The sequence below is a fragment of the Fukomys damarensis genome, unplaced genomic scaffold, assembly GCF_012274545.1.
Source record: "Fukomys damarensis isolate Sample0158 unplaced genomic scaffold, DMR_v1.0_HiC HiC_scaffold_4, whole genome shotgun sequence".
NCBI classification, from domain to species: Eukaryota; Metazoa; Chordata; class Mammalia; order Rodentia; family Bathyergidae; genus Fukomys; species Fukomys damarensis.
Window position 1 is genome coordinate 67,294,228 of NW_022900916.1, and position 19,873 is coordinate 67,314,100.

The window sequence follows — 19,873 nt, forward strand, 5'->3', positions numbered from 1 at the left end:
AGAAAAATATTAATTTTCAAACATGGTATATGCAGAACAATGCTGGAGAATTCAACAAGGTGTCAAAGCACTGAAATGGCCATCAAAAAACTTCCCTTTGTAAATTCATCTCCCAAAGGGATTACAACTGTTTCAATGAAACTTCAAAATATTAATAATTAAATTGTCATTACTGAAATTTGGGTAGTTGACCTGTTTTTAGAAAAATATTAATTTTCAAACATGGTATATGCAGAACAATGCTGGAGAATTCAACAAGGTGTCAAAGCACTGAAATGGCCATCAAAAAACTTCCCTTTGTAAATTCATCTCCCAAAGGGATTACAACTGTTTCAATGAAACTTCAAAATATTAAAAAAGATATATATATAACAAAACATATAGTAATGCAACTATTATCCTTAACATGATATGCTCACTTGGGTATGGTCTGACATCTCTGATTTTTTTTTAAAAAGGGTAAGAAATATTTGCAGCTAATTTCATCAAGTTAATCTATCTTCACCTAAAACCAGGCAATATATCTACCAGAAAAAGTAATTATAGGCCCATTGTACATACGCTTATAATTTTCAAATCCAGTATAAAACATTATCTAGTAAAATACAAGGATTCATTAGAAAATAGTTTCTAATCCTGGCTCTTAGCTAAGTAGTAGCAGGGCTTCCTAGCCTGTGTGATGTCCTTAGACCAATCTAGAGTAATAATGCATCCATACACTTTATGGTAAGTGAAGTTCTTTTATTTTATCATAGATAAGGATGGTTAAGCATGAGAAACCTACATCAACAAAGAATAACAGGCAATTATTTGAATCTTGGTATAAATCTATTTTCTAAATCTTAATTTCTATTAATTATTTCTTAAGAGCCTCTAATCTTAAAAAACTCAAAAAGGAACAACTACATACAACATGCATACCATAAAACTAACATATGGAACACTGAATGGAGACATTCTAGATGAATTTTTTAGGATCAGAAATAAGTCAAGGATATTCAGAGTCTCCAAAGTTCTGTCACGTGAAACCAAAATTCATGTGTGGTGATACAAGGCCAGAAAGACAAACAAATGACATAAGCACTGAAGTGAGAGTTGAAATCACTATCCACAAATGATAAAAATTAACAAAATATTACATTTTAGAACAATGACAAGAACACCTATCCTGCCAGAAAACTTCAATTGGAAAATATGATAGTGTTCCTCATAGTTTTACCACTCACTAAAACTATGCCAGTACAATAAAGCTAAGTGACTCCCAATCAAAACACATACTATAAAGAAACAGCTCTCAAATTATTTTCTCAAGGTCATTATACAGTCAATAACTAAAGAGAAACCAAAAGGCCTTTTGCTTAGATCTGTTTAAGAATCACTTTTTGCAGCCAGGAACGGTGGCATATGCCTGTAATCCCAACACTCAGGAGGCTGAGGCAGGAGGATCACCAAGAGTTAGAGACCAGCCTGGGGCTACATAGTGAGTTCCAGGTCAGCCTCAACTACATAGTGAGACCCTGCCTCAAAAAAAACAAAACAAAACAAAAAACAAAACAAAACAAAAAAACAGAAAAAGAACTTTTTAATTTACTAGAAGTTAAAACAAAAAATATTCTGTTATAAATAGAATCAAAAGTGCAACATGACATGAATATGATGAACTTTCAGGGAAGTAACCATTTGATTTTAAAAATATATTTAATTTGAAGTTTGAAGTTGTATCACTTTTTGCAAATACTTCTAGTGTCAGTCTTGAAAACAGATCATGGATATTCCACTCAACTTCTTCTCTCAATCTATGCCAGTAATTTTGCTTTATAGAGGAAAATCTTCCTCACATATCACTGCAAAAAAAGATTCTATAAGCACCTAGAAATATTCATACCCTGCCAAGCACTTATGTATCATCTTTATAAAATATTACCAATATCTTCTTTAAAAATCAGTAACCTATTAAAAAATATTTCTCATAAATAAAATTTGATAGCCAGGCATTTCAGCACATGGAAGGCTGAGGCAGTGAGATCACCACACGTTCAAGGCCAGCCTGGGCTAAAGAGATAGTTCAAGGTCCAATGTAACTGTGAGTGAGACTCTGTCTCAAAAAACCAAAAGAAAACAACTTGGGTACCTGATCTGCCTATGTAGGGAATAAGGTACAGACTTCAACTTGATGATGTGAGCTGCCATAAATACTTCAAAATATATCCATAATTCTACTGTATTTATAATACCAGTGAATCAACTATAAATGTCACAAAATTATTGTAGAATCCCTTTTAAAAAGCAAAGGATGAGACATTATTTTTCAAATTTCAAATAAACAGGAGAACTATCCATTTCCATACTTTAGGACATACTATAAAGTTACAATTATTGAAGTCTGCACATCAGACAACACACAGACACAGTAAATTTATAAGAAATATCAAGAAATACTGCTTTCTTTTAAACTGAGATTTTCTAAGGCTGGCAGTACAAATAAAGAGGAAGAGGTAATTAATCATCTACTTATGGTGATAAGTTGTACATTTTATGTGTCAAGTAAACCTGATTTTGCATCACAAACATTCAAAGATGCATCTGATTGAGATATATGACAAAAATATTAAATATTAAAATGTAAAATATAGAAGAGAATAACTTTCTAATGAAAGAGTGGGGAAAACTTCTGATATAAATATGTAAAATCACAAATTTTAACATAACTTTGTAAAGAAACAAAAAGAGTAACAGGATTTTTGTTCAGCAAAGAAAATAATCGATGAAATTAACTTTCAGATGAAAAATTGCACAAGGTATTTCCATTTTCTAGATATGACAAAGAAATACACAGAAGAAAATATTTAATTGAACAGTATCCTCATCACAAATATCAAAATATAATACAAGCAGAAAATTTATAGAAGGGCTTACATGGGAAAGAAATGAAGGCCTAAAAGAAAGCTGTTAAAAAAGACATAAATATAGAAATGAATCTCAATTCATCTTCACAAAGTTCATCAAGGTAGAAACACTGCGGTGTTGGTGATTATGAGGAACAGAAATTACTGCCAACCGCGGAGGTAGTGTGGATAATATGTGCTAGATTTTAAATGGATCGGCACTCTGTGCACCAGCAAGCATGTTCCCAAGCATCTACAGCATTTTCCCAAACCTGTTCTAGAACAGTAAGAAAAACCGTTTCCGCTGTTTCTGTTGTGTGACGCCCTCCTGCCATGCCACCCTGCCTTTGAGTCAGACAACTATGAACTGAAACTTCTACAAACGGTGAGCCAAATAAACCCTTCCTTCTTTAATAAAAAAGAAAAACTGCTTCCTGTGGCCCATGTATCACTGACTGAACTCAAAAAGCACATTTTCTCATAACTGTGCAAAAGGCAAATAAGGTATTATGTTTAATCCATATTTTCAGAAGTATGAAATCACCAGTGGCTGAAATTCTGACTTAGCAGATTCAATGGACACATAAGCTCCTAAATGACACGGTACCCTGAGAAGTACCCAAGACCTGCCAGCTCTACCTTTGCACCTTAAAATGGAGCTGAATGATTCTTCCCAAATAACTCCCAGTCTAAACTTCAGCACTCTCTTCTGGTCCTCTGCTTTAGGCTGCCTTTCAGATGCCACTAAAGTAAACACCAGAAAAGGATCCCATGCATGGTGTACCATGATGGCACACACTGGGGGTATAAAGCCAGACTAAGACTTCCCTTAAACTGAAGCTCTCTGCTTTATCTCAGGTGTGATCCTCTCCATAGATCATCTGTGTGGCCTTCTCCAAGACACCAACAAGAGAGAGATGTTCACAGAATTTGAAGAATTCCTGAGAACTCAAAGGAATTTCAGGGACTGTAGGATCCAACCACATATGAAACACACAATAAATGCTTGTAGTCATCTCTATGTCCAGAGAAATGTAAATCACTACAAAGGAAAAATGATTCCAAGACTTGGATCTGACAGTACTAGACAGGCATGACTTCAGTCTATTAAGGGCAAGGAAGAGGCAGTGAGAAAACAAGATGGAGCAAAATAATAAAGTCAAATATTTTCTCCAAGATTAAGGCAGAAAGAATGGTTCCCAGAATCAGCATAAACTAAGAAGGGAAGTGTTTTCTCCTTAGCATTGTACATGCTTGGCGTGTTGTAGTTAATTTGTTCAGCCCTGGGTTTATTGACAACTCCTATCCTACTGTTTTGTCCTGGTAAAACAAACTAGACAGTAAGAATGGAGTGGTGCACCTCTCTACAGTACTAAATATATAGATAAATAACCAACCAAGCAGGCAAATGAAACCAAACCAATCCAAAACCCAAAACAAAATCCAGAGTAATTCTCCATTATCCAAATACTACTCATATTGTGTCTCAGCTTAGTTCCTTGGGAGATCCTGAGTAATACAGTGCTCAACATAGGAAACTACCAGTAAGTTCCCTATTCGGCAAAGGACCACTTTATCTGTTGTCACTTGGCGTCCTGTCACTAACAGAGAAGTAACTCACTGCAGCTGCCCAATACCTTCAGCAAATATTTTAACATACATCACTACTGTGCAAACAGTAAGTAAATTCCCCACTGTTTGTTTTATTCTTTGGAACTGCAGATTGAATTCAGGGCTTTGTGTATATTGCACAAGTTACATTACACTGGAGATACAACCCTAGGATTGTCATACTCTGCTTCGGTGTCCCACATGCTAGGATGAAAGTGGGGTGCAACCCTGCCTCACTGATTTTCATTTAATCAAGCACCGTAATCCTCATTAATGGTGGTAATTAAAGACCCTGCATCTTAGCTATTCATGGTGTCACATGCCTATCGAAGCTAAAAAAAGATCAGAAGTTCACTGCAGCCTGGACAACTTAGTGAGAGCTGGTCTCAAATTTAAAAACAAAATATTAAATAGGGTACGGAGTGTGATTTAGAGCAAAAGCCCCAGGTTTAATCATTTATGCAATGAAAACTTCAACCACACCTTGCAATCTTTTGTATCCTGGAGAAATCCCTTATCTTCACACTTAGATGATAATATCCAACAACTTTTGGGCCTACCAGGCCACATTTTTAATTTCAATTTTTTCCTCAAAAATGATTAGGTTAACTGATTAGCGGTAACAGAAGACATTTATCTCACTTTTACTAAGTTCTTCTCCATCCTTAAGGCCCTTGATCTTCGACCTACTCTCAGATTGAGCCAGGGCACAATTCCTATAGTCACACAAAGTACAATCTGACCTCAGGGAAATGCCTTCTCTGACACAGGGTGTTTTTGAAACCCTTAGATCCCCTCCTCTTCCGCCATCTTTCTCCTCCCAACAGATAAAACCTTTATCCCTAAGCATTCTTATGCCTACAGACCTCACTTTTAGTGCTTTATGCCTCGTGTAGTAATCCTTCAATATAAAGCCCACCTCAATGAAGATTTCAACTTTTAAAACACTGCTTACAAACAATCCAATGGCTATGGCAATTATATGAGAGGACACCCTCTCCCATCCCATTCCTGCCAAATCACACCTCCATGTGGCTGCCCGAGTTCAATGAGTTTCCCACAGTGCATTTTATGGGCAGTCCCTTCTGGAAGTAGTCCTTAGCAGGAACACTTTCTCCAGCCCCAGTTAACACATTAACATAACATCACTTCCATTTTTCTTAGCATTTAGACCGCTACGGTAAGTCCTCACTTATAAGGTCTATCTGTTAGAAGAGATGCTATCTAAACCATTAAGATGATAATTTTTTTTGCACTTCTGTGTATGTAACGGGAGTTTACTGCGCGCATGACAAGTGCTGCAATACTGAGTCACATCAAAAATGATGCTAAACCATGCGCTGGGATTTAGCTCACTGGTGCCGCCTCCTGCCTCTCAAGCGCAAGGTCCTGAGTTCGATCCCCGGTGGATGTTGATTCTGTCTTTAGGTTCTCATGGCATTTATCATCAACTATTCATCATGAATGCGGGAAATATGGGGCCATATTGGACATTTCGTAATTCACTCCCCTCATGACGGGGCATGGACCCGAGGAGCTAAATTCTGGGTTTAAGGCCCTGTACCATAGTCATACATAAAATTGAGGTCCACCAACTGTGTGGAAGGAAGGACTGAGACGAGGGAACCAACACATCTCAGCTCTCCAGCTCTATCCGTCACCGGAATCAGGGTCTCCCCACAACTCCCACAGTCCGCACACAGCCGGAGGAGACGCGGCTGTGAGCGGGGGCTGCCTGAGACTGCGCTCCTGGCTGGCGGGGAGGCTGTAGGGAGGCGTGGTGCCGGGTACCCAAAATGGGCCAGCCTCAGCCAAGGCAGGAGGTGCAGAAGGTACACGGGGCTAGAGACCAGGAGGGACGCAGACTCGGGGGCTGCAGGGAGGCTCTGGGCCGCCATTGCCGGATCCAACCACTTCCGGGTTGACCTCGCCCACATCCCGTCCCATTCCTGCCCATCTCAGGGCAGCGATTCCACACTCTTACCATTGCGTGGCTTGAGGGTCTTCCAGGGTCCTTTCCACGAAGGCTGCAGCCAGCAGCAATCCTAAATCCAGGAGGTGTAGCCAGGGAAACTGGCTCTCCGCAAAGTACTCCGCACCTGGGCTCAGCTGCCGAGAAGCAGAGCCCTCCTCCCTCGGCCCACCTGATTGGACCTCGGCCCACCTGATTGGACAGTGCACGCGCCTGCGCCTTCCACTCTGATTTGCTCCCGCTTCCTGGCCCTCGGTCTGGGCGGCGACAGCTGAGGCGGACGCCGCAAACCGGGCCCTGCGGGTGTGAGTGGAGCTCGGGGCAGTTTGTGACCCAGAGGCTTTTAGAGCGCTCTGTCTCCCGGCATGCTGACCTCCCTGAGCTGCTTTTAAGCAAAGTTGACTCCTGGATCCGGAGAGCTGTCCCTGTCTTTACGAGGGTCTCGCGTGTTTTTTCGCCTGTTCCTAAGCTCACGGTATAGAGTTCACAGTGGCCTTGCGCTGCTGTTATTCTGTCTTCTCTTACTCCTGGGTTTACAAGCGTGCACCACCACTCCCAGCACTCCTGACTTTTACTGGTTTAGTGGTCTCTTCCTGTGTGAGGTCACACACGGCGAGCTCTCTTAGCTCCAGATAGAGTCAAGTCACTGTGAGAGAACGCCATGAATCTAGACAAGGACCGGCCGCAGTGGAACTAAGGAACAGTCTGACCTCGTCAGTGGTGAAAAATACGCGCTGTAGTAGTTGGCTCCATAGTGGAAATTTTCTCACATTGTATCTCTACTTACTCATTTTAAACCAAGAAAATAAATATGTGCCGACTAAGAATACAGTTATTACCTGAGTGCACTTCCTGATGTTGAGGAAGGGAAACGTAAGGATTTCAGATTCCAAGGTTCCCGTGTTCTGTTTCCTCTCATTTATATTCCTAGAAAGAAAATATTACCTAGAGTGATACTGTTGATTAACATCTTGTTTGACATGAGAAGTGTGGAGGATATTAGGAAAGGACACTTCTGATGTGGGTTTAGTCATGGAGGTGTAACATGGATCAGATCTTCTTCCTCTCCCATCTTCTCTGGTACATGTTTTGCCCTGTAATTTTTTTTTTTTTTTTTTTTTTTTTTTTTTTTTTTTTTTTTTTTTTGGTACCGGGCATTGATCTCACGTCTTTGCACTTGCAAGGCAGGCCACCGAACCACTGAGCTAAATCCCCAGCCTGATAGGTTGATTTTTGTGAAAGATCTTTACTATAAAAATTTTAGGAGTCTGTTTATGAACAAACCTCAGTTGCCTGTGAACGAGCACAATCAACAAATGGGATCTCTTATTAAAAAGCTTCTGCACAGCAAGAGAAGCAACCAATAGTGTGAAGAGACAAGCCACAATGTGGGAAAAATTTTCACCAGCTCTTATTTGGACAAAGGTCTACTATCTAGACTACATAAAGAACTTAAAAGAAACAGACTTCCCAAATTTAAAGACCCAATCCAAAAATGGGCATCTGAAATGAATACACATTTTGCAGAAAAGTAGTAGAAATAGTAAATAAACATATGAAAAAATGTTGAACATCACTGATCCTTTGAGAGATGCAGATGAAAGCAACACTGAGATTCTACCTCACCCCCAGAAGGAATGGCAGCTATCATGAAATCATCCAGTGACAAATGCTGGTGGGGCTGTGGGGAAAGAGGAACACTGGTCCACTGGTGGTGGGAGTGTAGAATAGTGCAGCCACTGTGGAAATTAGTATGGAGCTACCTCAAAGAACTAAGGTTGAAGGCCCCATTTGACCCGCTATCCCCCAGTTGGGTATCTTCCCCAAAGAATTAAAAGTGATATATATGTGCACCCATGTCCATAGCAGAACAATTTGTGATAGCTAAAACTTGGAAACAGCCCAATTGTCCATCAACAGGAGACTGGATAAAGAAAATGTGGTTTTTAAATAAAATACAGTACTACTCAGCCATAAAGAATGAGAACCTAGAGACTTTTATACTTTTAAGTGAAATAGGACACATATGTGTAAATACCAAGTAGTTTCTCTGGTATGAGAAACTAAAAGTGTAAATAGGACTAAAAGGTATAATAGACAATTTGAAATAGGAAGAAAAGGTGCAAAGTGGTAGGGGAAAAGGGAGGGGTAGGGGAAAAGAAATATGGGGATGGAATTAACATGAGAAAAAGAAAAAACGGAAAAAGTCTTTGTAGGTGGGGTGGAGGGGTTGGAAGTAGGGCAGGAAAATGGGGAAAAAAATAAGAATCAAGATGGATTATGTTAAGGTGCAAATTTCCAATGATGAATGTTACTACATTCTATACCTTAAATGTTCTAATAAAATTAATTAAAAATTTTTAGGAGTCTGAAAAAAAGAGGATTTCAGAAAATTTAAAAAACATCCCATGTACCTGGGAAGGACAGATCAGACTGACCATATTAAAATAATTTTTTAAAAAAGCTATAGAGATTTAATGCAATCACTAGGTGTCTTAGTTTTTTCTTTCTTTTTATTTATTTATGTTTTAGTTTTTGAGACAGGATTTCACAATATAGTTTAGTCTGGTCTTAAACTATGTTCCTAAAAAGAGGAACAGAACACAGGGAGACTGTCATACAGAATGGAATTTTTGCAGCTCTGTTCTGGGAAAGGGGCACAGAGGTGGGCAAAGGGCACAGAGGGAGCCCACCTCGACCTGAAAACTTGGTCCTTACAGTAACAGTGGATATACTTTTCTCTGATTTTATATAATACACGTATTGTGTCTCCATTCTGCATCCCATCTGCTAGTTTTATGGTCCGTGTGTTTTACCTTGTTATTAAGCTTATTTTAATTTTGTCTTCTTTAATAACCTTTCAGAAACAATAGAAATTGAGGTTTAGAAAATATATTTATGCCAAGATTCACATATGTGGTTAGCTGAGGGTTTTTTTTTGTTGATTTTAGCAATGAATTTTATGATAGCTTTCTGGTGCTGAAACATCTTTTACCAAATAAACACCATTTTATTATGACATAGTGGTGTGTGTGTGTGAGTGTGTGTGTGTATGCCTGTGTGTGTGCGTGTGCCTGTACATATTACGGATGGAACCCAGGATATTGCCCAGGGTAGGCATTCGTGATATCAGCTAACTAGTATGTTCTGTTACATCCTTATATTTTACTAGGCAAAACTTTATCTTGTATGGAAAATCTATGTGCCTAGATATAGAGTGCCTATAATTCCTTATTTTTGTAAACACTTACCTGATTTTAGGTAAAGATTGCATTAACCAATGAAATGCACTACAGATTTACTTTTTCTTTTCTTGGATTACATACATGTGAGACTATATCTACCTGAATATCTTATTTTTATTATAATATTATAATTAATCTAATTTTGGAATGTATAATGAATTTATTCATTGTGGTAAATTTGCACATATGTATATCACATTTTGACCAATATCTTAAAAGTTTCAAGGAATCACTTGTAAACCCACTGGTAGAGTTATTTTTGTTTTCAGAATTTTTGAATTATTTATTTATTTATTGTTTTTTTTGAGACAGGGTCTCGCAATGCAGTTCAAGCTGGCCTTGAAATCACTATGTAGTCCAGGCTGGCCTAGAAATGATGGTGATCATCCTGCCTCAGCCTCCTGAGTGCTAGGATTTCAGGCTGGTACCTTCAGCCCAGTGGGAGATGAATTTATACTGGGAAATAGACTGTCACATCAGTGTCTTGCTGCCTTCTTTAACTTTCCAGCATCTTGCTTCTAATACCAGTTTTGAAATTTTATTTATTTTAAAGAATTTGTTTATCTACTGTCTAAAATTCCATAAACCATAATTTTGTTATATTTTCAAGTTTCTTAATACAACATTGCTTGGCCAGATTCACTGGTATGTATCTGTAATCACATTAGTCAGGAAGGTAAATGTAAGATCAAATGATTATGGCCTGCCTGGATTAACTTAGTGAGATGCTTTCCCATAATTTAAAATATCCATTACCTTTATAATTCTCATTTTAATTTTATGAATTTTTATTATACCTTTGTTGTTATTATTATGCCCTACTTTATCCATCTTTTCCAATATATTGAGTCTTCTCATTAATTGCTGGTTGTATATTTATGATGACATGTTTTGCTAAATATATTTCTTATATTTAGGTGAAAGTATTTTTTTATTTCAAACGTTTGCATTCTTTTACCAACTTTGTCACCTAATACTGCATATTTCCAAATTTGTTTCATGATTTACTATTGAAGCAATAGATTTTGTATAAATAACAAATGGGTGAAATTGAAATCTGGTGCAAAGGTGAAGCTCCTCCTACATGTGACAATGATGCTTGATTCCTTCCACCTACACTTGGAAAAGAAAATATGTGAGATTTCTAAAGCAGTTCCTTCTCATAATTTCTAGTTTTCCTTATTATCAGCAATCTAATATTTTTATTTTGTAATTGAAACAAGATTTCATATATCCTAACAAAATGATTTTTAAGAGTTGCCCATTTGCTTGGAAAAACATATGGTTTGTATTTGAGAAACATTTGAAACACATCTGATATGTAGTGTCTGAATATTATTCACTGCATTAAAATAAATATTTCCACATGGCATTTCTGAAGTCTGTTGAAATTTACAACTTTAGTCCACTACTTAGGATTTCTCAGTGACATGATGCTGTTTACTACTTGAATTGTATAGAGTTTTACAATGTATTTTATGTTGGTTGCTCACAAGTACAAACTCCTGAGAAATTACCCATTTTGATCTTAAAATTATGATCCTTTGCTTCAGAGATTTCTTAGAAGCTAGATTTCAAATGTGCAGAAGCATCCCTAGGTCCCTTCATTTTCCATAGAATAGGGAATGTGATGTTTGGAGTGAACACCAATAATGGATATTTAAAACACTTGTAAAGCAGTACATTATAAATAATCAAGAAAAGACGGGCTCTCAGAGAAATATTTTACAAACCAACTAAATACAAATATGCTTCCTAGAACATGTGCACTCTGGGTAGGTGTGTTACAGCCCGATCAGTTCCTGTCTCCAGTGTCTGTAAACGCATGCCCTTTCTTGTTGTCAGTGTTAATAAAACCCAAGTAGTCGCTGAACTCTGGCTTAAGCCCTTAATATAAGGCTCTTGTTTTACCCTTCTCACCATGGTTAATGTTAAGACCATTATTTTTTAGTAGACGAGGAAAAAGACCCTGTAATAAATACCCAGTATGTTGTTCAGTCCCACAGAATTATTAAGCACTCAGCAGCAGTTTGCCCCAAGCATCCCGTGGGCAGCACTGTTGTTTACATACTGTCTCTAGCGTCGCTCAAGCAGGAGTCATTTCAACCAGTTGATTCTTGCATTGAATAAATTTGATAAAATTGTCATTTTTCATATTTCCTGTTATGACATCTTGTAAAATTTCACAAAAATATACAATTTTGGATCATCCTACATTTAAATAATTGGACCGGTAAGTGGTTAAGTTGCCATTTGAGCTGTGCATCCACCTAAGTTTTGACCATGCATTTTCATTCTGTGTTGGATCCCAGCAGGCACAAGAGCTGAGCTTGTTCAGAACTGTTGTGCGTGGTTGCAGTTTGTCCTCTTGGTTTCTTTGTTCTCCATGGCAACTCCATCCAGCTGTGTACCTCTGCACCTGCTGATGTACCTGTTCCATGGCAGGGACTCTGTAAGAGTCACTTGCAAACCCACTGGGAGAGGAAGTACACTGGAAAATGGAATGTCACTTCAGTTCCTTGCCAGGGTGCCGTCCCGAGTGAATGCAGTCTACACACGGCCGTGTAGCTCTTGCTGACTGTTTCTGCATCTCTGAACCTGAGCTCAGTGTGACCCTCGGTGATATTACTGTGCCATGCCTCCACTTCTGTTTCACGTGTGTGGCCTGAGCTAATCGCATGCTCCACTCCTGCTTTTGCTACACAACTCTTCCTCGTGGGGGTAAGGCCACTGTGTGTCCCTTTCCATGCCTTTGTGTGACAGGATGCAGAGCAGCCCTTGTGAAAGTGCCTGTCTTGGGCATTGTCTTGGGTATGTCCGAACATATGCCCTATGTTCATTTTTAGCATTTTGGTGACAATACTAGTTTTCCACCCTGTCTTGTGTGAGTCTAATGTAACCCAAGATTTTCTCTGCCACATTTTTCTCATGAAGTTGAATTGTAGGGGGAGGAAGTCTTACTGACCGTGAGATCTCATTGGCTGTTTAACGTTAATTGTATTCTCCCGTGTCTTCGTTGTGACCCCCAAGCTGAGGATCTCCTCCGCTGAGGGACAGCAGGTGCCCTACTCCATGTGTCCGTGCACCTCTCTGTGGTTTCTCCATGTGTGCAGTGTACCGCACCGTGGTTTTCAAGCACTCTGGCACTGCTGGTTGTCAAGCATTCTGGCTGTTCCTTTGTCATTTACTTCTGTCCCAATTTTGAAAATATGTGAGCGTCTTTGAAAGATCTGACACACTAAGGTTCACCCTCGGGAACAAGGACCAGAAGGACAACATGAAAAAAGCCTTGTGCGTCAAACTCTTCTTCAGAGTTTTGTTGCTGGGAGCGTACTTAAAGGGGCACTTTGGCCCCTGTATTTCTTCCTTCTTGTCATCCTTCTGTTCTCTCTCCTCACTTTCCCTGCCATCTGTTCTGTTTCCTTTTTTCCTTCTTTAATTTTCTTATTACTTCTTTCTTTTAGAAATTTAGAAATCTTAGAAGCCTGTGGATCATAATCTCTAGAATACGGCCAAATAATTTTGTGTTCTACGTGTGTTCTTGTCCCTATGGTATGACGGGACATTGATAATAGCCACAGCAAATACGTCCCTAATTTACACAAAATGTCATCCTATGTCCTGTAATACAGCTTCAGGTGGATACTTTAAGGTGTGTGGCATGATTCAGCATTAGGAGGATTCAGCCTTCGGGCTGTTATACCTTTAGAAAGGAGAGGAACTTGTAAGATCCTTAGGGTTTATTATACAGTGACTAAATGGGTTAGTAGAGATGTGGGGGTAAAGAAATACCATAGTTTTAAAAAGATAAAACAACATGTAAATCTGCTAGGCATAGAGCCGGTTGGGCCAAATTCATCTGGAATGGTGGGGGAATCACCAGGGCACAGGAAGAAATGCACAATGCACATTTTATCCATTTTTCTGCACATTTGGTCATGTGAAAATGAATTTTTTCCCATCTTCCTTTCTTGTGAGGAAAAGCTGCTTTAAATCCATGTACCGTTTAAAGAACTGCAGAGCATGACAAGCTGCAGTGTGTTAGGAAGCATGTGTCTCACGTGCAGGTGGTTTTGGGCGTTCGTTTTTTCTGAAGTTGTGACTCTGGTTGCCATGAGGCTTTGATTGAACAATGTTTGGCTTCTGCATACAAAGATGTGCTGGAACCAGACTGTAATGTGTACATCTGAGGAGTATCTGTGAAGGGCAAGCTTAGAGAAAGACCCATGTAGGCATTTGTGATCATTAATTGTGATATGTCCGGTTGAGCAGTGGATTTAGCAGAGCCCGGGGTGTTTGGCATGCAGGCCACAGCCTGAGGAGGGAAGACGTGCACTGTATGAGGTTGGCATCACCCAATGAGCTCGTACCCTAGGTGGAATAAGGAGATGCAGTCAGTCTTTTTTCTGTGGAGAGTCCTGGTCTTTGTCATTGCCTTTGGATGTCGGTCTCCAGTTCTTTCAGGCTGCCAGCACCAAGTCTTCTTCAGAGAGAGAGACCCAGAGAACAGAAGGCCGGGGATGAGATGTAACCTGTAAATTCATGCCTCTCTGACTCACTCAGACAATGCAGACATGGCTTTACTGTATCATAGGCATCTCTCAAGCCAGTGCATTTGACCATAAGACTGACCCATCATGACTTCAGATGAGAACTGTACTGGGGTGAAGTTAATATGCCGAAGGAGAGAACTTTCAACCTGTGAGGAGGATACAACATATTATGGAGAATTTACTGTGTTGGGTCCTCAGGTATTACTAAGTGATCATGAAGAAATGACAGAGGATGGGGTTACTCTGTGCCTATCATTGTAGCCCTCTCAGAGTTGTAGTGTTTTTGACTTTGGACAAAGAACTTGCCTATCTGAGGCAGTCAAAATATTTTCTTTCACTTTGATTCCTTTGCATAAGAGCTTCTTTATTTATTAAGTAATTATTCTCTTTTTAGCATAATTTTATTACCTTTGCTGAAAATGTCTAGAGATACAGTGTCAGCAGGTCTGTGCCAGGAAGCCAACTGCCTCCTTCCAATTCCTGACCTCTGACAGCATTGATTCTTTTCTTCTATTCCCGTGGGGCCTGCTCTTGCCTTGGCCCAGGTTCTTTGGGTTTGGGGGCTTTCTCCATGTGATATTTAGTCTAAAACTAGAGGAACACAGTTATGATCACATGTTCAGGAACAGCAAATAGGAAGAGCCCACTGAGAATGGTAAGAAAACATAGGCAGCTCTGAAGTGCAGGAGTAAATCCTACTTCAAGGCTATGATTCCTTAGATGGAGTCAGTCAGCATTCAGGGAGGAAGCCTGGGCTGGGCTTTGGTTAGGGTCTTATCATTTCAGCTTCACCCATGCAGGTATATTCTCACACCGGTGTCACTATTCTTGCAGTAAATACACACATCCCTTTATTTAATCACTTACTGGACCTTGTATGTAAGGTCCCTTCTAACCAATCTGTAAATTTCAGAGATAAAGCCCTGACGGGGCAAGAGAAAATCAAATAAATCACACTTAGGGACGTACACCTAGGCGATGGTGCCCAGGTTAGGGTGCTGGGGCCCGGGGCTCATCTATGACAGCCCAGAGAACCAGTAAAGCTTTGACAAGTTCCAGGTATTAAGGGGGGGAGGGAGCGTCTCTAGTGCTTGATAAAAGGAAGCTGAGGACAAAGGCCCATGGGGTTTCCAGCTTTCTGGGGGCCCCTGACCCTCACTGCTCACAGGGTAGCTGTCTGTCTTCTGAGTTTTCTTTTACTTTGGGGGGTTTTTGAGACAGGGTCTCCCTATGTAGTTCAGACTGACCTGGAACTCACTGTGTAGCCCAGGCTGGTCTAGAACTTGCAGCGATCCTCCTGCCTCAGCCTCTTGAGTGCTGGGATTACAGGCATGCGCCACCATGCCCTGCCTGATTTTTCTTTCTTAAAAATAAAGTGTTTTCCCTTTTAAACTCCCTTTCATTAATTTGTTAGTGTTGTGGAGTTTAGAGTTTCAGTTGGCTGTAGAGATGCAGTGTGGTGCACATCGCTGGCGTGACATTTCGAATGTTGATACTGTGTCTCACTAAGAAAGCCCAGGCTGAGCTTGTCACTCTTAACCTCTAGTCTCTGCCTCCCAGAGTGATGTAGTCACAGGTGTAGATCACCAAGCATGACTGTATACCATGATCACAATGCTTGGTTAAATTAAATGCCATCAATTTCTTGCTTTTATGCCAAGAGTGTTGTAAATTTTTCCATTGTGAGTGCATGGGTGCCACTCTGAAAGGCATCCGTGAAACCTTCCCCTGGATAAGTGTCTCTGAATTGGAGATTAGTTGTGTGTGTAGTACAATTTTATTTAAATGGAGGAGAGAATCAAAGACTATCGTAATTTTTCAGACAGTAGGAATGCCCATCCCTTTTTATCATAAGCCACTTTGAGGCAGTACGTTCATTTCTGTAAGTGGGGTGATGTAATTCAGTACTAAGACCGGGGTTTCATGCTCAGCACTGAAAAGCAAATATGCTATAGAATCAGCCACGAAGATGAATGATACCATGTCATTTGCCAAAAGACGTGGCTTAGTCTTCAACCCGTGATGTTAAATGAAATGAGTCAGATACAGAATGTGAAGTATATTGCTTCTCCTATTTGAGAAATCGGAATACAAATGAGGGAGGCAAGTAAAGGAGAGGTGACAGGAAAAGGAAAGCCTCAATTGTGGGAGATGGAAGGATGCACAGAGTAAGGAGAGAAGGGGAGCGTGGCGGTGGAAGGTAGCAGAAGCGATCAACATGTGATACACACATGGACCGACCTTCCAGAATTAAAGTGAACCTGCTGCATGGCAACACATTCCAATTTAAAAATTCCCAAACGTGCGCCACTTTTTTGTGACAGCCATTGAAGGTGTCCTCCAGGCCATTCAGTTAATTCATTGCTGCTATTTCTTAGGAAGCAAGAACATGTTCTGGCAAAGCATTAATAGGAAGATCCTTTTTATTGTGACTGTTTTTCCTCTTCTTCACAGGTAGAACAGGTAGAGAAATCCTATCAATATAAAGGTTGGCATCAACATGAAGAAATATTCCTTTGGACTCCAGATGCTATTGTGGACATGAAACAAGCTAGTTTAACATCAGCTGAAAGTCTTGCTTGTAGAAAGCCCCTGACTGGGCGTTTGTCACTAAATGTGCCCGTCGTAGCTCACCCGGGACTGAAGCTGTCTGAGTATTTGGGCTTTGAAGAGGAGCTGTATAAATGTGATGAAAATGGAAGAGCCTGTGGCGATTTCCAGTCCGCTCAGAAGTGTGCGAAGACAAAGGGTGGAGAGAAACCCTGTGAGTGTAATCAGAGTGGGAAATCCTGCTCTGGTCTTAGTGCAAGAACTCACCTCAGAGAGAAGCCCTTTGTGTGTAAGAGAAAATTGAAAGCCTCTGGCACACCCAATGATACTCAGATCCATGAAAGAAATCACAGTTGGGGGAATCAATATGTATGTAAACAGTATGACAAAGCCTTTGTTTCACCCCACCGTATTCAAGCACCTGAACGAAGGCATGCTGAGAAGCTCTATGTATCTAAGGAATGTGGGAAAATGTTCACTTACAGTAATTCCTTTCACAGGTGTGTAAGTATGCACACTGGAGAGAAAACCTGTGTGTGTAAGCACTGTGGGAAAGCTTTCAGCCCAAGTAGTGATTGTCATAAACACGAACAAACTCACTAAGGGGAAACCCTATGCTTGTAAGCAATGTGGAAAAGGATTTGGGGCTATGTCCTCATTTCACAGAGATAAAAACATCACATTGGGGAGAAACCCTATGTATGTAAACAATCTGAGAAAGCTTTCAGTATATACATCTATTATCACACATGTGGAAAGTTTCACTAGGGAGAAATTATATATGTAAGCCTATTTTGAAAATTTTGTGAAAATTTCTCATGCATTGGAGATTAGTACAAGTAAGAAATACAAAAACTTTATGTCAAAATCAAATTTTCCTGAAAATACAATCCCAGATGGAGACATCCTAAAGTACATTGTGCTTTTCAGTAAATAATATAAATATCTTCTAATGTATCTGTAGTGTCTAATATAAAAAAATCAAGTGACATAATTAATGTATTTTTGTATCTTTGATCTTAACATAGTGTCATTTAATTAAACATCAATTGAAATGTATTTTTTACCTTCAAGTAGGATTAATATGTAGTTTTTGTTTTGTCTTTAGGACAGGCCATAGGCCGAGGCCACTAAAAAATTCAATGCTGTTAATTGGTTTTGTAATTGTTGGGATTTTTCCCTACTTCTATTTTAAATTTTTGGTCTATATACTCCATATTCTGTGTAACAAGAGATAATTTTAAATTTTGTGCTATGTTTTATATTAAGACATATTTTCAGAGAAATGCAAATGTGTTTTTTTTTCAAGTTTTCTTAGCGCACGTTTGCAATTTATGCAGTTTACGTCATCTTGGGAGCGGTACAGGTACATGTTACAGCTTGTTTCTCTTTTAATCCCTTCCCATTCCACGCTCTCCCTGCCTCCCCACCGGCCCCTATACTTTTTTCATCCCTGTTGATATTATTTGTCTGAGCACGTTATGAAGCACAGTGTTTACACTGATTGGGTTATCAGGTGTACGTACGTGGCACGTCTGTCTGTCTTTCTGTTTTTTATGTCTGTCTTTCTCACTTCCCTTTCCCCTCTCCCCACCCCTCATCCTGGTTCCCTGGGACCACTTCCCTGTTGCAGTAGATCTGTCCCCTTGTCCCTTTCTATCCATCCCATATCATCTCCTTTGTAGTGTGTCTCACACAAAAGGTACTATATGGTGTTTACACTTCTGTGTTTGATTTATTTCACTCAACATCACATTCCAGGCGCACCCATTCTCTCACAAATATCTCAGACTTGTTATTCTTTATTGCTGAGTACTATGGCATTATATGTCAGTACCGCATAGTCTTTTTGCCAGTCATCTTTTGATGGGTGTGTAGGCTGCTTCCAGGATTTAGCTATTAGGAGTTGCACTGTTATAAACATTGTTATGCATGTATTGCTGTAGTATGATGATTTAAGCTCTTTGGGGAAGATACCTAGCAGGAGGATAGTTGGGTCATATGGAATTTCTAACTTCAGTTCTTTGAGAAATTTCCATACTGATTTCCATAATGGTTGTATTAGTTTACATTTCCATGCAGGGGAGTTCCTTTTTCACCACAGCCATGCCACCATTTGTTATTGTCTGGTGTCTTAATGAGTGCTATTCTTTCTATAGTAAGGTGGAATCTTAGTGTGTTAATTTGCATTTCTCTAATGGCCAGAGATGTTGAACATTTTTTTATATATTTGTTCACAATTAGTATTTCTTCCTCTGTGAGGGGCCTGTTCATTTCTCTTGCCAATCTCTTCACTGGGTCTTCCTTCCTTCCTTCCTTCCTTCCTTCCTTCCTTCCTTCCTTCCTTCCTTTCTTTCTTGCTTTCTTTCGTACCAGGAATCAAACTTGGGCCCTTGCACTTGCAAGGCAGGAGCCAGAACCACTGAGCTAAATCCCCACCCGCTGGGTCTTTTTCAGTGCTTTAAATGTTTTTGAGTTCATATACTCTAGAAATTAGGTCTCTGGCAAAAACATTTTTCCCATTTTGTAGGTTGTTTCTTCACTTTGCTGATTGATTCTTTCACTGTCCAGAAGATGTTTAATCTGATATAATCCCATTTGTTGATTCTTGCTATTTTTTCTGCATTTAGGGTGCTGTATATAAAATCATTTCCTACACTTATGTCTACTAGTTTTTTATGTATTTTATCTTCTAGAAGTCTTAATGTTTAAATCTTTGATCTATTTTTATTTTAATTTAGTATATGGTGTGAGTTAAGGTTTCAATTTCATTCTTTTGCAAATATAACTGGTTTTCGCAGCACCACTTGCTGAACAGGCTATTTTTCTTACAGTACATGCTTTTGGTCTCTTTATCAAAAAACAAGTAGCTGTATGTGTCTGGGGATATTTCTGTATCCTCTGTTCTGTGGTATCGATCCACATATCTGTTTTTGTTCCAATACCATACCATTTTTACCATTATTACTTTGTAATTTAGCTTGAAGTCAGATACTGCAAGGCCTCCTGCTTTGTTCTCTTACCCATAATTGCTTTTACTATTCTGCGTCTCTTCTA

The 19,873-nt window shown here is 39.5% G+C and overlaps 2 protein-coding genes across 2 annotated transcripts in view; one reads left to right on the forward strand and one right to left on the reverse strand.

Annotated features, from left to right (window-relative positions):
• Window positions 1–7,047, reverse strand: part of LOC104868224 (zinc finger protein 14) — a 28,368-nt gene extending 21,321 nt beyond the window's left edge. The window contains exon 1 of the mRNA XM_033758698.1: window positions 6,481–7,047. Within this exon, the coding sequence (XP_033614589.1) occupies window positions 6,481–6,483 (3 nt within the window). The 5' untranslated portion in view covers window positions 6,484–7,047. The remainder of the gene's footprint in view (window positions 1–6,480) is intronic.
• A 7,303-nt stretch (window positions 7,048–14,350) lies between these two features.
• Window positions 14,351–17,419, forward strand: LOC117283361 (putative zinc finger protein 833). Its single transcript, XM_033756112.1, has 2 exons — window positions 14,351–14,464; window positions 16,721–17,419. Exons 1-2 carry the CDS (start codon window positions 14,351–14,353, stop codon window positions 17,417–17,419), a joined length of 813 nt encoding a protein of 270 aa, XP_033612003.1.
• Window positions 17,420–19,873: the final 2,454 nt, after the last annotated feature.

Coding starts and splice junctions, on each gene's coding strand:
- LOC117283361 (XM_033756112.1), top strand. CDS start 14,351: ATGACTTCAGATGAGAACTGTACTGGGGTGAAGTTAATATGCCGAAGG. Junction 14,465..16,720: donor TTACTGTGTTGGGTCCTCAG/GTATTACTAAGT, acceptor TCTTCTTCACAG/GTAGAACAGGTAGAGAAATC.